Source organism: Pungitius pungitius, chromosome 4 (assembly GCF_949316345.1).
Source record: "Pungitius pungitius chromosome 4, fPunPun2.1, whole genome shotgun sequence".
Taxonomy (NCBI): Eukaryota; Metazoa; Chordata; class Actinopteri; order Perciformes; family Gasterosteidae; genus Pungitius; species Pungitius pungitius.
The window spans coordinates 21,426,985-21,444,251 of NC_084903.1; the positions used below are offsets into that span (position 1 = coordinate 21,426,985).

Below are 17,267 nucleotides of genomic sequence, written 5' to 3' on the forward strand. Positions count from 1 at the left end.
TCTGTTAAAACCCTGGACTGTAGCCCCAGTGTACGGTTAGCCTGCCGCCCTCTGGTGGAGAGCGAGAAATAGCGGCTGTACTTGTAGAAAGGTCGAATTTGATGGTGATTACAGACAAAAAGTGTTCGTATAGCTACGGATGCTGATATTTTTTTTATTCTGCCTTGTGTCTTGAAAATAAGGTTTTGCCTGCGGCACGATGTCTAGAGACAACAGACAGAGGAAAATAATCTGAACTAAACCGTTTAATCGTGTGACTTCCCTATACGTGCATCTTTTTCCGCTTGAAGAAATTCCGTGGAACCTTATTTTGAAAGAAACAGGAAGTCTCGCACTATTTCTGTTTTTACTGTACATCGTCTTTCAAGTGTTTCAATGCGCTTTGCACGTAACAACTACTTGCAGTCCTCGCTAAGTCGACCTAGAGGTGACCTCTTGTCTGACCTCTCAATAGATGGGATTCTTCCGGAGGCAGAAGCGCAGGGACGAAGACGAGCAGGAGGCCAACGGCGCCGTGGCCGAAGAGCGGTAACGCAGGCTGAGGGCCCCCCCAACAGACACCTTCTATTCCACAGGGGACCCGACACTCAGGGACCGACCCGCCACCCCCCCCCCGCCCCCCTGCTCCCCCAACACCACAGTGCCCCCCCCCCCCCCCCTCCCCCCTGCATTGACAGCTCGGCATCACACGCTGAAGCGAGGCTCACTCAGTGCACTGGATCCGACCCCTGACCCCGAGAGTCAGCACTGCCCCGCCCACTCAGCGTCCCTGCACTGTTGCGGCATCAAGGGCCGTCCTTCGTCCGCGTGGTTCCCCGCGCACTTCGACCACGACTTGCCCCTCGAGGCGAGCGTTAGCCAGCCCCCCCCCCCCCCGGCTTTCTATTGTCTCTTCCTGATGTGTATTTATTTAATTCTTTTGGAACACATGAAAAACCTCAAGGGTGATTTGCCACCCAAAACAGCCACCCCCAATTTAAGGTTACTATGCTGTATGTTGATTTGGATGCTTAGAAGATTATTTTTAATCTGCGACATGTTCGGCTCACTTTGCATAATAATTTATGAGAAAACTGAACGGAAGTTTCTAGAGGACGATTCACTTTGTTTAACTCGTTTCCTGAATCTTCTTAATCTGCATCCGCTCTTAAGACTTCGCTTCTTTTCTTTTTCATCCTTGGATTTTATTTTTATTTTTTTTTACATTTGATGCACTTTTGTACAAAACTAACTTGAATTTTGTAAATAGTCAAGATAGTCAAGTTTTTGTATACCCTTTAAATAGTATAATGGTTTTCAGTATTTTCCACATGGTTTACGGCATTATTTTCTAAGTTAAGCAGCAAGGCTTTGAGTCACTGACCTGTTACGAGACGTTGCATGCCTTTTTAACACGCACTGCATCAGAGCAAAGGGGATGCGCACAAAGTGGATTTCAACAAAAGAACAATTCTCACCAGGAACCGGAACTCGTGTAAAGAAATATGCCTACAAAATAAAACTGTATAGTCTCAGAATGTCTTTTTAATAAACACCTGGGGCGACTTCGACTGCACATACGAAGCCTCGAGAACCACAAGTGTTGTTTCCTAAAATCCTTTTTTTAATGAATCTATATTATATATTTGGCAATGAACGCATGATACTAAATATATGATAATAAATATGTTTAAAGTAGATTTGCATGTTAGAGTGTAAATCAGTGTTAATGTTTTGTGAGGAATGAAAGTGGCAGGTGTTTATCATGACTTCTGTTCTCATGCAAATATGAAAGCATTGGGTTTTTTTTTTTTTTTTTTCAAACTCCTATCACAATGAACGAATGGCCTTCAAGGACTTCAGCGACTGTGGAGCCAATCCGGAGAATAACCGACGCACGGATCCAGCTGCCATGTGGGGAGGTTGATTGAAACGGTCACTTTGAGTTTGATGCATCCGGTCGACACACTAACCATCTGCCTCTGACATCCTGGGGAAGTTCTAGCAGAAACCACAGTGTAATTCAGACTCCAAATATATTATTCCATTTGGAGTAGTTTATTTAATGATTAAGACTTGTCTCTGTAGTTTTACATGTTAGTGGGGAACATATTTCAACTCTTTTCTCCCCCAAATATCCTTTGGTTTTGGATCCGTAAGTTTTAACTTGTTATAGCAGTTTGCTCCGTGTGGACTGGTCATTTCTTTCATTCAACTGTTCCTCAGATGGATCTTCTTTCTTATTCCGCCCCCTTTCCTTTTTCAGTCTCTTTGAAGCACTGTACAGCGCTTCATGATACAAACCCTTCATCTGGATGAAAGATTTCAAAAAGACAAAGTGTCCTCTCAACCATCCAGTAGTGTACATGAGAGAGGATATATAATATCAGCATGATTAACAGATTAATTGAGGTGAATGGCAGTAGGATATATGGGGTATGTGTGTGTATGTGTCTGGCGACCTGTTCAGGGTAAACTGAAATCAATAATATTGTCTTCAGATGACATCAATTACAAAACCAACCATGTTGGAAGAAGTCATTTAGCAATTTCCTATGATGGTTATTTCTTATCATAGGTCAGAAGTCTGTGAAATATTGTGTTAATTGTACAAGTTGAAATGACTTCAGCACAGACCATATATTTTCTTTCCCGCATAAATTAATGCATCTTTATTTTAAAAGTGCTCCTGAAAAAAAACCCACATTCAACATTTTTCCTTCTGTTCCTGGGCGTTCGTCCCTTTTAATCATCTTTAAAAGCTATTTGGTGATTGTCTGCCTTTCAAACGAGGCGCATCCATGCATCTCGATTTTGGTTTGTGTAAAGCAAAGCAGATCAGGTGGACAAACAATACGGGGACTCACATATTCCCAACACAAAGCCATCATTACCATTCACACCGTCCCTGCAGCATCAAGGACACGCCACACAAAAGAAGTAGGAGGACGTGGGACGGACTCTCATTTTGCACACAAACCCGTCAGCCAGGAGACTCTGTCCAAAAACCTGAAAGGGACCCGATGTCTCGCCTCTCTGCAGCCGCCATCATCCTCTCCGGGACAATCAAAAGGCGTTTGGAGCTGCAGTATTTCATTGTCTTATCAGAGTGAGATAAATTTGTCGGTGGGCCATATCCCCCCCCCCCTCCCCCACGCCCCCCTCCCCCACACACACATTATCTGTACGCTGCTTGAATGTCACAATCAACAAATCAGGAATGACATTTCCCAAAAACCTTCAGGAAATTGTCCTTGTTAAAAGCAAAAGGAAAGACTTTCGAATAGCAACTGTGGCTGTTGTTAGTCTGTGAAAGTGTGCCCGTATTGTGTGTGTGTGTGTCTTAAATGTGTCTGTCTGCGGGAAGATGTGAAGATGTGCAGTCACAGTCTCAAAATGAAGGCTGAGTTTGAATAGGTGAGGTCGATCAGATGCATACGTCTACGTGTGCTCTGTGTGGTGCAGGAGAAGGAAACATCTGTAACCACTTTGAAAAGTCCATTTATTAACAGGCAGACATGGGTAGCAAACATTGCAAATGTGTTATTACATCATTCATTTGAGGTTCCCCTTCATTATTAAACCGTCTCTCTCTCGCTCTCTCTCTCTCTCTCTCATCATAAATGCATCTTCTGCGTTAGAGGAGAGAAAGGAAAGATGTCCCTAAGCTTGTTCGTCCAGCTATTTTGCGACAGTTTTGGGGATTTAATGAAGTCTACATTACACTTGTCATACATTGTTCATGTTCATTGTGATCGTTCCTGGATATAGTGCACAGTTACTGCTGCATTACGAAAGCATTACGCACGAGTAACAACGGTAACAGATGGAAAAAAATCGACACGAGGTATATTTTTATTTCAATCTTTTTTTAGGTGGCGTCTTGGGTTATGCTGGAGCTTGGTAAACCTTTACGGTCTATGATGGACAGCAAGGACTGGTTATTATCCAAAACCTGGAGAGGCACGACTCCCTGGGTTTCCCCCTGCGTAAAATAACGCGTCGTGCCAACCGGGTTGGATATGGACGGAGTGGAGACTCTCCAGATCAAACCGCTGAGCATCTTCCTGATCTCTGGCCTCATCAGGCAGTAAAGCACCGGGTTCAGGCAGCTGTTTGCGTGCGCCAGGCACACGGTGACCGGGAACACGTACGTGTGCACCAGGTAATACGACTTATCCCAGTCAACCGCGTTAAATTTCACCAAGACCCCCCAGAATGTGATGGCGTGGTTTGGCATCCAGCAGCAGAAAAAGGACAAGACCACAACAGCGACCGACTTGGTGACTCTAGACCTCCGTTTGGGGTTGCCGCCGCTCATGCTGCGCCGTCGGACGAAGCGCAGGAGCATCAGGTAGTTTACGCACACTATGAGCATGGGGATGACGAAGGCGATCAAGATTTTCTGGATGTGATAGAGGGCGAGCCAGTCGTGCCCGTCGGGGAACTTTAGGAGGCAGAGTTTTTCTCCGGCGACCACGGTGGCGGCGGAGAAGACGCACGTCGGCGCCGTGGCCACCGTCGCCGCCACCCAGAGCACCGCGCACACCCACTTGACGCGCCGCGACCTCCCGTGCGCTTTTTTCCTCAGGGCCGAGGCGACGGACCAGTAGCGGGTCACGCTCATCGCGGTGAGAAAAAACACGCTGGCGTACATGTTCATCACGGTGACGGAGAGGATGATTTTGCACATGGCGTCTCCGAACGGCCAGCTGAAGTCCAGCGCGGTGTCCACGGCCCAGAAGGGCAGAGTGAGCACGAACTGGAAGTCCGTCACCGCCAAGTTGATGATGAAGAAATTGATAGTGGACCTCTTCCGACCTTGTCGCAACCTCATGAGGAAAAACACCAGCAGATTCCCCACCAAACCCACCGCGCAAACTACCGAGTACACCACGGAGATGAGTATCCTCAGGACCGGGGTTCCGTCCGCGCTCACGTCGATGTCTTCGAAGCTGAATCGGTCATCTCCGGGTGAACTGCGGTTACATGCCCCGCTGTGGTTAAACACGTCATCCATGTTGTAGAGTCGGGGAGCCCGGACGGACGCCGGGTCGTTCCGGCTTTACGCGCACACAGCCCCCAGACGGATGCGAACCACGCGCACGGTGATAGCGCGCGCGTCTGAGCTCTCCATCCCCACCGGTCTGTCAGTCCGAGTCGGCTTTTATGCAGGTGAGTCGCTGCGCTGCCGAGCCGCGATTGGTTGCACAAGACGTGACACAAACTGAGGCGACGCGGTTCCAGAAATGAGCCCGATGCGTCCCGACCACCGGAGGACGGCTTTGCAGACTAGTTTCCCTACATGAATATATTGATGTTTTATTAGCAAATCAGCTCATTAAGCCTGTGGCGATGGTATGTTGGCCAAAAGGTAATTTTTCGATAAAATAAATAAAAAAATACCAATTCCTTGTAGGAAGAAGTAGGACCCAAAGAATAAAGGTCAAAGAAAGTATGATGCTTGCGTCAGTGGTCCACGGTGACTCGATTCTGCCGCTAGAGGGCGCCGCAGCTCAAAACGATGAAAACAAAGCAAAACAACGACGTGAAGTCTGTCTTTTGTTTTTCAAATCAAACTTTACTCCACTTTAGTTGTAACCAAAGATATACTTTTCTTTCATTTCATGTCATACAAACATCAAGGAAGTGCTTTCAAACAACATCTCCCCGCATGTTTGTAACATCTCATCGTTTCTCTGACTCCAAGCCAACGCAATTTTTGTATCAGCTGCGGGTCCTCACGTGACCCCCCCCCCCCCCTCCTCCTCGGCGGACTGAAGCAGATCGGATTCCTCGGAGTAGCGTTCCCCTTTAAGCCCGCGGGCCAGCCGAGACATGGCCCATTGTCTTAAGTCCACCCATCGGTGGGGGTGGCTCTGCGAAAGTTTGCACGGGGTAAAAAAAGAGCTTCTAAGCTGTCACTTGGTTGCTGGTGGGAGACCGATGGGAGGACGGAGGGACCAGCAACGCGTCAACCAACGTTGGTTGGGGGGGGGAAAGAAAGAAAAGAAATGAGGATGCAACAAAGAAAGCCCGTGGAGGAGGACGATGTCCGGGCCTAAGTTGGAGAGGTTTTTCTGGGTTGGGGACTGTCACCGTTTTCAGTGCACGGACGCAACAAAGAGAAACGCGTCACCAGCAAAGGTGGAAGTGGTTTGAAAAAGGTCAACTGACGCGCTGTTAAAAAAAAAACATTAATAAATGTTCCCAAAAGAAAGTCTGCCGCCTTGACAAAAAAAATGACCCGTTTGGACTGCGGGGTTGACGCTGCGGGACGGGGACTGTCCCCCATCCACCTCTTCATCGCCCTTCTGACGGCGCTGGACAACTGCAACACATCGGGACTACCGCGTGAACCAGGTCAGTACGAGCCTAAAAAAAACCAAACTTGGCCAAAATGTGGTACTCGGGACACCGCCACGTCCTCTGGACGTGCTGTTCGTTGCGCACATGTGGCTCATTGCGCATCTAATTGCGCTCGGAAGCGCGCCAGCGCGCCAGCTGGGACTCGTGTTTACAAAGTTCCTTCCGACCGCTGCAATTAAACCCGAGGCTTGTCTTTCCATTGAATCATTCAGCGTGGGGGGGATGAGAAGCATCCCTCCCCAGCGCAGCTGACCCCCGCGTGTGAAGGCCAGGAAGCGTGCGGGGTCTTCTGGGTCATCTGCAGCGTGTATTGTTGTTCTCGCGATGGAGCGGGTGTCCCTTCGGCTTTTTGAGACACACTTTTTTTTCAGTCACAGTGGGAGTCCTCGCGTCAGAGAAGCGATCCTCCATCGTCTCTACCTCACGGCCTCCCTCTCCCCCCCCCCCCCCCGGGGGATTTGTGCTTTGGATGTTGACGGTCACAGTTCTCCTGAGGGACCTAGTGACAAGTAGATCACAGTCTGGATGCGTTCAGTCAAACCCTGAGGAAATCCCCCGGGCCTTGAGATAAGAAAGTATATGATTATTTCTAAGTTACAGACATGAAAAAGGTCAATAGTAATGATTTCAGGTATTAAACTAGTTTATCTCTAATACTGCTAAGCAACTGGACCAAGGCCTCCTCTTTGTTCTCTTTCTTGTTGCATAAATATACCATTTTGCATGTTTTTAAAAGCAGGTAAAGGTTAGTCATCAGACTACCAATCATCATTTCTAGCCAACCTGGTGATTAAATAGTTTGCCCACATTGTTAACCTCCTCCAAGCTTACAGCTGCTCGCGCCTTCCTTTGGGTTTTTTTCCCAAATTGAATATGACGTCTGACTTCTCTCCCTCACAGAACATAATCGCTCGTTGACCTGCGTCCGAGGAGCTCCGCTGCTTCACTGGCCAGATGCAGCGAAGTCGTCCACGTTTAGAATTAACTTACTGATGGCAGCCACCACTTCTGCAATTAATCCGCTGGTGAAATCGGATATTTTTTGGTGCGCTGTAGCCGACTGACTGAAGGGATGAAAGCAAATCCCCTTTTGAGCGGCCTTTCACAAAGTGAAGACTTTATAATAGTGAAGGTTAGTCGCACTGGGTTCCAGACGCATGACGCCCACGTCTGCATTCATGAAAAAAACGTGTTTGTGAAGGTTATCTCATGTACGGGATGAGACCATATTTTACCTCCTCACAAAGCTTTGTGTGAAACGTCTTTTTTTTGCCCGCGGTGGATTTCCATTGAGTGACACTGAGCCAATGAGGGTTCAGCACGTGCAAAGGCAGGGAAAGTGAAAATCATCTGCAAGAACATCAATTTAACAGTAACATATCCATTTGATGCGAAATGCAATCTTTGTGTTGCATGTATGATTTGTTCACATGTAGGAAAGAAAACTTGCATCCAAAAAAAGCGCTGCAGCTGCAATATTTTAGTCCACTCGATTCCATTAGAACTCATGATTACAGTTAATTCTTGCCATTCCATCTTAGATGCACTCTCCTTTTTTTTTTGTTGAGCTGAATGAAAGCGGTTATCATTGTTGTCATTGACTTTGTCTCCACTGCACAATGCACCAGAAAACATTTCTGCGCTCGCGTGACGGTCTGCAGCTGTCTGACGGATGAAACACCCTTGCGGGTTTGTTTAGAGCTTCCGCCCCTTTTGTTTATGGCTTTGCAGCCACTTTAATTACCCTCCTCTCCCGCCCCCCCCCCCCCCCTTCATTATTTATGAACCCATCTTCTCTTCCCACCGTCGCTTTCACAGAGCGATTTCCGCAGGATCTGCCTCGGCACGATGTGGTTCACCCCACTCGGGTGGATGCCAGAGGTCACTTCCTGTCCAACTTCCTGTCTCACCATGTGGGCCGCGTCCAGCGGCGGGAAGCCTCCGAGGGCCCAGCGGAAGGGGATCGAGTCTACTACCAGCTGTGGCACGGCGGCCACAGTCTGCACTTCAACCTCACCCTCAATCCGCACCTGCTGGCGCCGGGCCTCCTGACGGAGAGGAGGCGCGGCGGCGTGGAGGGGGCCCGCCTCCGTCCCGCCGGCTCCTCCCAGTGCCACTTCTTGGGCGAGGTGCGGGACGGGGTCGTCGGTAAAGGAAGCGCAGCCATAAGCACCTGTGATGGACTGGTGAGTAACTTTGAGAGGCCGACATACACCTTTTTTTTTTCACCATTTGAACATGCAGAGCAGCATCTCTGGGCTTTGCTTGGGTTGTTCAAATAGTTCTTTTAATTAACACTCGGAACAAAGCTCATTGTTTTTTATTATGGATTCTGCTGGAAAATGAAGTATTTAGCTTCAAGTGCAGCGAATCCCCGCTGAGATTACCCTCGTCTGTAGCGCTGTGTTCACACTCCGCGTGCTTCGCCTTACTCGAGTGTGGAGCCGACGCCGGCGGGAATTCAATCGAACGCCAGACTAGCCCCCCCCCCCCCCCCCCCCCCGCTTAAAGTAAACAAACATTGCCTTCGGAGTGCAAGGAAAGAGTCGGTCATAATTCCTCGTGGGTGGATCGTGTTTTCTGCCCTTCATCAACACGGTGAACAGGATTCTGATTAACTCAGAAGCAACTTCACAGTGCACCTGAGGACGTTGTGTGTGGCGGAATTAACTTGTCACGTTGAAGACTATCTGAGTTTCTCTTGAGGTAAACACCACCTTTGAGGATTGCGGTCCGAGGCTGTCTCTGCAGCGCCGTGGACGTCCTGCAGGTCTTTAGTCACGAACCGATCCCGCAAACACACCCCTGCGCCTGGAAGAGAGCTTGAGATCTAAAGATGGTCGAGTCTCTTTCACGTTGATGTCACGGTGTGTCGTTCTATAGCGACTCGCTGCGAGCAGCGGGACTGGGGCAGCTCCAGGGATGCAGCAACCTTCCCCCACTACACATGCCTTCATGTTGTTGTGAGGCCCCGCTCCATATAAGAGCTTCTCATCTCCCCCCATAACCGACCACTACTTGCCACAAAAATCCCCTTCAACGGCCTTCCCGGTGTGTAATTACGTCGGATGATGACCCCCCCGCTGGATGAAAGCCGGGTCGACATCAGTGGACGGTTATGACCGCTGTTTCTGTTTGGTCCTGACGGAGCTGCTTGATTACTATTATTTTGTTGTCTGTATACATGAGGGATGGTTGTTTGGATCCTCCAAAGCCTTTTGTCAGACCGTCAGAGACGAGCCTTCTGAGAGTAATTAAACGCGTCCTCGTGGCGGAGGAGTGATGAATGCTGAAGCCGGATGATATTTATTTATATGTAGAATTGGTATTTGTTCATCCGGTCGTCCAGCAGCTCGACTCAACAAGGAACCCAATGAGATTTTCAGGTTTAAAGTTCACAGTCACCGGGACCTCCGGTTGGGTCATTATCGCACGAAGAGGTTGGAACCATTTCATTGGTCAAGGAGCACTGTGACCTCACAAAAACCCACATCCTTCACGTCCATCATGGATCGAAGAAGTGATGAAACTCTGCACAGAGATCTCTATCATCTCTATCTTTGACCTTTTTTGAATTCCTAATGAGTTTGGAAAAAAATGTTCCCTTTTTACAAAAGAATCAGTAAGTGGGGTCATTTCATTGAATCACGTAGGACGGCACTGAATGAGGGCGTCAGCGTTTTTGACCTGCGCCCCTGAACAAGTAGTTTATATTATATTATATATTCTACTCAAACAATCCCAAAATGACACAAGTCTGTTGTTGTGACCGTTGCACTGCGCTAGGAGCACGTTGAATTAAACTAAGGAAACAGTAGAAGCAATGACACACACACACACACACACACTCAAGCCTGTGGTTTATTTGGCCTGCACTCAGTGGAGCAGCACCTCCCATCTCAACCCCCCTGTGACTGATTACTGAGGAGGTTAGGAATCCACGGAGAAGAATCCAACAGAAGCCCTTTTGCACAGTGAGACATGCGAAGGCACTGCATTCGTTTTCAGATGCAACGCTTGCATCGTTGTTCTCTGTCTCTGTCACAGAGTCCCACTGAAGCTGAGTCACGGGAGCAGAAGGTGGACAGGAATAATAACGACGGGTGCTACCGGAACTCGGCAATGTGTTTTTGGGTGGTAATTAATGTGACATTTGACCTTTTGTCCTGTGTCGACGCCCCTGTGTTCTGGAGAAGAATCAGAGATGTGAGGTCCGTGAGCCGTACTATTCCTTTAGCGTTTCAAAGCCAAAATATTCCATGTATAACAGAACAAAGAGATGGTACGATTTTGAAAACACTCCACACTTCCTGCAACGGCTTCACGGTTAAAGGATTGTCTTCTGATTTAGATTGAAAAAGCAATTCAAAAGTATTGTGTATTGTGGTTTCCTTCTGCAATACTGGTGAACTGTGATACTTGAATGTGAAGACCGGGTGTGAATGAAATGCACAAAGCACATCGTTTCGCTGTCGAAGTAAAACGGCGCTTCACGAAGGAGACGCTGACCTGCGGCGCGTCTTTTGTCCCCAGACGGGCCTGTTTCGGGTGTCCCACGAGGAGTTCTTCATCCGCCCCTTGGAGAGGTCCAGCGGGGACACCTCGGCGCCACAGTCCCACGCCGTCTACAAGCGCCAGGCGGGCCCTCCCTCCCGGAGTCCAGCCGCACAGCCCAACGGTACCTGCGGGATCACAGGCACGTCACACACACAAACACACACACACACACACACGTACGTGTCCATTTATAACAAGTTTGTTGTTCATTCGTTGAGAATGACTCATAAAATCCCAGACTTGAGACACCTCTCTAGAAAGTCAGAAAGCAATTTGAGCTCCTGAAATAGAAATTGTGCTCTTTCTCTCTCTGACGTCAATGCATCGGTTGTTCTTCTAATGGCTCTTATCTATAACAAGTTGTAAAAGGCGTATTTGATGAAATTGCACTTTCTTGCTCATTGTTCTGCTGAGTTTGTGTCTCTATGGTTGAAATGCACTCATTGTAAGTCGCTTTGGATGAAAGCGTCAGCTAAATGACGTGTGTGTGTGTGTGTGTGTGATCCAACAATACTTTACGTTTTGAGAAACATCTTAAAGCGTCAGACGATTGTAGTGTGTCAACTTTGTAGGTGGTTTTATGCAGAATATTCCATAACTTTGAAGGCGTATTTGTTGCTCTACGTCCTGCTCTCAAAGGGCCTCACTAGCCGGGCTTTCTTTCCTTCTCCAGACTCCCATCGGCGCCCGGTGGACCTCGAGAGGCGGAGGGAGCGGTGGGAGCACCGGCAGCAGAGAAGGAGCAGGAGAATACGCCAGCGCTCCGTCAGCAAGGAGAAGTGGGTGGAGACGCTGGTGGTGGCCGACGCCAAAATGGTGGAGCACCACGGGAGCAAAGCTGTGGAGAGCTACGTCCTGGCCGTCATGAACATTGTGAGTCGTGGCGACGCCAACGTTTCTGAAGCATCAAAATCACGTGTGAATGAATCACATGGTGAATTCTAAAATTAAAGAAGTCAAATAGCACGAGTGGGATATTGTGAGATAATTGATTAGTTAAATTAATGGATATTGACAAGTGTGTTCACAAGTTTCTCATTAATTATTTAAATAAAAGCTGACCAGTTGAGTATAGAAATCCTTGTTGACGAAGACAGAATAAATACTCAACTAGTTGGACGAGAGGAGAGCCGTCAGAGTATGTCAGGGTATGTCAGGGTATGTCGGGGTATGTCGGGGTATGTCGGGGTATGTCAAGGTATGTCAGATGATGGGGGCATATTCCCAGAAAGTAGCAATGAATGACTGTTTGAACAACATTTTAGTTAATCAAGTTTGGTCATTCCTGAACGACCAGAAGCTGCTTCCGTGTTCCCCATCCCGTGTGTGTCATGTGACGCGGCGGCTGGATTTACGGTCCTCTCCTTTAGCCTCTCGCGATCCCTCTCAACACTGCCTGCCGGGCAACCGACTCCCCCGCCTGTCACGGATTAGCGCATGAGAGGGTCCTCCCAAAAATAGAGCTCGTCAGGCGAGCAGCTACTGAGGGGGCCACCGGGACGTCGGGGGGGGGGGGGGGGAGGGGGGGACAGAGGAGCCTGCGCATCAGCAGACCCAACAGACAACAACACAGGCACCCGGGAAGCGTCCGTTATTCCTCACATCCTCTCCTCCCGCTTTGAACTCTCAAAGCCCCGAATGATTCAGTTGTGTGAAAAACAATCTCGCGCTGGATCAAGAAGGCAGGCGACCTTTCTGCAACCTCCAAACAATAAGTCACGGCATCATGTTCCTCAGCCACCAGCCGTTCCCTTGTCCCCCCCCACCCCCCCCTGCACGAGCCGTGGATAAGCAACCTCAGCAGCAGCAGCAAGGAAAAAGCCCTTTCACAGAAATAGCCCCCGACTTCCTGTCACAGGGTTCTTGTCCGTGCGCTTTAAATAGCTGCGGCTCTTATTGTCTTTCACCAGATAAACGATAGAGAAATAATAGACAAATTCAGCTGTAGAAACGTGTTGCAAAGTTGACGCGTGAGATGTGAGGGAACATTTGGATGTTTCTCTCTTTTATGCGAGTCTCCGTCTGAAGTGCGTCGCTGGGACGGAATCACAAAAAGGACACTGGCTCTTTGTAGTAACAGAACTTTATTTTATTTTTTTTTATTGCCGCCTAAGGTGCTCTCTTCCTTCCCCTCCGCATCTGTTGCAGTTTCTCAAAAGCACATTTGAGCTCCTCAAACTTAAGCGCCATGTCGGCAGAACGTTGAAAGAGTTTGACATTTGAACGAGGCGTTTATTGTGTTTAAATCTGGCTTTCTTAACTATTCTACAGTATTCTTTGAACAACCAATATGAACATATAGCTGCAACATTGTTTGTCACGAATGCAGATGAGCTGCTGTTGTAAATAATTATATTTCTCTAGCACGGATGAAGGCAGGTAGACTGCTACAGTAAAGGCGCTCACAGCCTTGTATAAGCGGGAGTTAATTTCACCTCAGACCTTCTAACCCCCCCCCCCCCCCCCCTTCTGATTCCACCGCTCCGTGACCGTGTTCTCCGGTTCTAAAACCCTCGCCGCCTGCGGCCCTTAAAAGCGCCGAGGTCTGAAATTATCACGAGTCACCTCGAGTCACGGTCAAGTGGATACTTAAGAAGAAGTGGATTGAAAGCGGCAACGCTCTGGAAATGATGTGCTGCTAATTATCCCACGTTAATGATAAAACGTGGTTTGATGTGTCTCATTAGGATTATCTACATGTCGTGCTGGCGAGGAATGATGCAGTTGTTGTTGTTGTTGTTGTTTTTTGTCCTTTTCAGGTGGCCGGTCTGTTCCGAGATGCCAGTATTGGGAACGCAATCAACATTGTTGTTGTTCGACTCATCCTTTTGGAGCAGGAGGAGGTTAGATGCTGTTTGTTTTTTGATCGTGAAATGTAAAATCCCTTAAAGGCACACTGAGACAGCAAATGTTTCCTGATCTTTTAGTTATCCTGATAAGCATGTTTCCAAATTCCAAAATACAACACAGCACATACAGCAGTGTGTCATGGTTTTTGTATGGAAGTCACACAGGCCCGAAAGCTCGAAAGCATTTTCCATCAAAGAGAGATGGAATGTTTCCCTTTGCGTGATGGCACTGTAAACGTCCCATTAAATAGAAACTTAAAGGCTGTGAGCTGCTGGCTGAATCTCCTCCCTCTGTCTCACTGTGACCCGTGGACCACCAGGAGGACTTGAAGATTACACACCACGCCGACAACAGCCTGAACAGGCTTCTGCAAGTGGCAGAAGAAGCTCAACACGAAAGGAGAGGAACACCCGCTGCACCACGATGTGGCAGTTCTGCCTCACCAGGTGAATTAAAAAGCCCAATTGATCCAATAATCGCCTCACCTCCACCAAGCAGAAGAACGTGAGTCCAGAATTGAAAAGTCATTCAGATTTACTGACTGAAGGGGTTCCAGTCCGTGTGCATTCATGTCATTAACAAATATATCAGCTGTCTACCAGATTAAGTTAACAGTCGAACCCCAAATACCTCAATAAATAAACCGTATACATATAATAATATATACAGGTGAAACTCAAAAAATAAGAATATCGTTTGTAGTATTTTATATATTATCTAGCCATAATCATCAAAATTATATCAAATAAAGGCTTGAAATATCTCACTTTGCATGTAATGAGTCTATATTAACATATTAGTTTCACCTTTTAAGTTGAATTACTGAAAGTAATGAGCTTTTGCACGATATTCATTTTTTTCGATTTTCAACAAAACAACTTAACAAATGCCACTTTCTTCTTCCAAAAAGATTTTTTTTTATATTTTCACAAGTAATCGATGTCAATAAGGTACCAGAGTATATTCAAACCATCTGAGAAGACTATTCGAGCTTGTTTGTAGAGATCCACATGACTTATGGGCCAGCTAATGTTTGTTTATTCATATCATTCTTAATGCATGTTTGTTTATCGGCTGGCCTCCTGTCATTTTGCAGTAGAGAAAGGGGGGGGGGGGGGGGGGGGGGACTTTTAAGTGTCCGTTCTGTGTCTCGCACTAACGCCCGACACGCTTCCCCTCAGGAAGGACATCTGCGCGGCGGCGAACGCGCCGTGTGCCACGCTGGGTCTGTCCCACGTGGCCGGCATGTGCCAGTCGCACCGCAGCTGCAGCATCAGCGAGGACACCGGCCTCCCGCTGGCCTTCACCGTCGCTCACGAGCTGGGACACAAGTAAGGCTTCACCGCGCGCACGCGCTCGCTGAATGCGGGTGGGTCTCTGTGTGGGGAGGGCGCCACGTTTTGGGGGGGGGGGGGGGGGGCTTTTTACGTGGCTGTCGACGCTTGTTTGACTGAAGGAAAAGGGCAGCGATCATCGGGGCAATGGGGAATGTGAGGGTCGGCACGTACAGTGAGGATTGAGAGTGGTCTCTGTCTGTTTGTAACACAAACAGTGGGACTTTTCTGTGAGGGAAATGTTTTTTTTTCACTGCGATGATGATTGTGCGTTAAGAGCCGTCAGGATTCTCCTGTCAGGCAATAATCAACTAAACTAAACGACCCCGATCCAACAAATCCGGCCCCAAGACGAGGCGCTGCTTGAACTTAAATTCGATATAATAACATGTTCTCCCCGTATTTTGATCCTTCAAAATGAGCCCCTTTTTATCTGCCATTGATCCGTTTATCAGTTTCTACAATATGGCCCCACTTCCTTCAACCAGTGACAGCAGTGTACGTTGTTATTTTGATTGTCCAGCTGAGCCTGAAGCATGTTTTTAAAATGACTTTATTCTCCACACTATGTGTGTGTGTGTGTGACGGGCAGCTCCCCTCCAGTCCCTTTATTGTGTTTTGTGTTAAACAATGTCCCAGATTTTATTAGTCTTAAGGGAGAAAGCAGAAACGTTTAAGCAAAATATCCAGATGTTAGTCATGGTAATGTGTCGTTGTGACTTGTTGTTCTTGCTGTTGTACCCGCTGCCTTTTAACCGCCCGCTCTGTGGGATGTGCTTTTATGTCACAGCTTTGGGATTCAGCATGATGGCAACGGTAATGACTGTGAACCAATTGGGAAACGACCTTTCGTCATGTCTCCACAGCTCCTGTACGGCACCTCCCCGCCCAGGTGGTCCCGCTGCAGCCGCCGGTACATCACCCGCTCCTCGAGTGAGTGTACAGCGACAGTGCAATGCATGCGCCACGTGCGACGCGTCACTATGCAAAAACACCAGGCGGTGCCTTCGACAGGATCTCCTCCACTTCAAGTAGATTACAAAGCTGCAGCTCTCTAACGGGTTTGGGATCGACGAACCGCGTCCCGACCCGAGGGCCGGCACGGCGCCGTCGTTTAACTTGTCCAATAAATACACAGGAACACACACACACACAGTTACTGATGATGAGTACCGCACACACACACACACACGCATGCACAGACACACACCTCAGTGAGTTTACACCCACAGAGGTTTCACGGGCTTTGCTTTCAGTAAACGTTGCTCACAAACCTAGTGTCAAACACACGGTTTATGGTTAAATGAGCTATTTTTTTTTTCCCAATGCAAAGTTTCAGTCTTCACTCACTGTAGTTTCCCCGGTTTTTCAGCTGCAGAAGCATCTGGAATTCATTTGGTGGGTGCTTGGCTGCCAGACAGCATTGCGGGCTTCTTGACTCCAAAAGCCTCTTTAGTCTGCTGGGAGGCGGATTCACAAAGGCCACTGGTTTATGTGTTTGTGTGTCTGGCTGTCGGTAATTAAAAGGAGACAAGAGGGTTTTCTCAAGGAGACAAGAGGGTTTTCTCACCACTTAAAAGGGAAATTTTTTTACACAGTTTATATCCGTGCATTTGTAAAGTTTTAAAGTACTATTGAATCGATTGCTATTAAATTTAAGCAGTAATTCCTGTTCCCCAAAGGTGATCCTCTTTGCTTTTAAAATGACTGCATTTTCTATTAATTTTTTTCCAATGTGGGACACAGCTACAGGTCATTTTTTGTACGTGATCCAAAATAACTTCCAGTACATTAAGGTTAAAAATCCTTCACTGCCGCGTCCCACGTCTCTCGATCAGCAGGCCGCTCCGAGATTCGCTAAATCTGCAGTCGCCGTTCGATGTTCGTTCCCCCCCCCCCCCCCGCGCGTTTTCCTCCGTCTTTGTCTCTTTGAGGGACAGCGGGACAAGGCTCCCATTGTGTTTGGTCTTTGTCGCCGAGCCTCCGCGCCGCTTCGGAGGTTTCGGTCCGTAGGTGTTTTACTCAACGAGGAATGCGAAGGGTCAGCAGAGTGGTGTAGAGGTTATTGACTACTCCTAAACACAGAGCCCCCCCCTCCCCCCACCCCCATCCCCCCCTTCAGATGTCCAGAGGAGAATTACTGACAGACGCCGGAGGCTAAGCGGCAAAAAAACCCCA

General features: G+C 48.1%; 3 protein-coding genes across 3 annotated transcripts in view; 2 read left to right on the forward strand and 1 right to left on the reverse strand.

Annotated features, from left to right (window-relative positions):
* The window catches only part of itga11a (integrin, alpha 11a), a 30,984-nt gene extending 29,350 nt beyond the window's left edge, over nt 1-1,634 (forward strand). The window contains exon 30 of the mRNA XM_037455770.2: nt 455-1,634. Within this exon, the coding sequence (XP_037311667.2) occupies nt 455-532 (78 nt within the window). The 3' untranslated portion in view covers nt 533-1,634. The remainder of the gene's footprint in view (nt 1-454) is intronic.
* A 1,823-nt stretch (nt 1,635-3,457) lies between these two features.
* LOC119229252 (relaxin-3 receptor 1-like) lies at nt 3,458-5,131 on the reverse strand. Its single transcript, XM_037489476.2, has one exon. It carries the CDS (start codon nt 4,997-4,999, stop codon nt 3,851-3,853), a length of 1,149 nt encoding a protein of 382 aa, XP_037345373.2. The 5' UTR covers nt 5,000-5,131; the 3' UTR covers nt 3,458-3,850.
* A 631-nt stretch (nt 5,132-5,762) lies between these two features.
* Nucleotides 5,763-17,267, forward strand: part of LOC119229237 (A disintegrin and metalloproteinase with thrombospondin motifs 7) — a 34,558-nt gene continuing 23,053 nt past the window's right edge. The window contains 9 exon segments of the mRNA XM_062561848.1: nt 5,763-6,342; nt 8,167-8,534; nt 10,882-11,044; nt 11,579-11,778; nt 13,665-13,748; nt 14,075-14,116; nt 14,118-14,201; nt 14,941-15,086; nt 15,880-16,026. Of these exon segments, the coding sequence (XP_062417832.1) occupies nt 6,222-6,342; nt 8,167-8,534; nt 10,882-11,044; nt 11,579-11,778; nt 13,665-13,748; nt 14,075-14,116; nt 14,118-14,201; nt 14,941-15,086; nt 15,880-16,026 (1,355 nt within the window). The 5' untranslated portion in view covers nt 5,763-6,221.

Coding starts and splice junctions, on each gene's coding strand:
- LOC119229252 (XM_037489476.2), bottom strand. CDS start 4,999: ATGGATGACGTGTTTAACCACAGCGGGGCATGTAACCGCAGTTCACCC.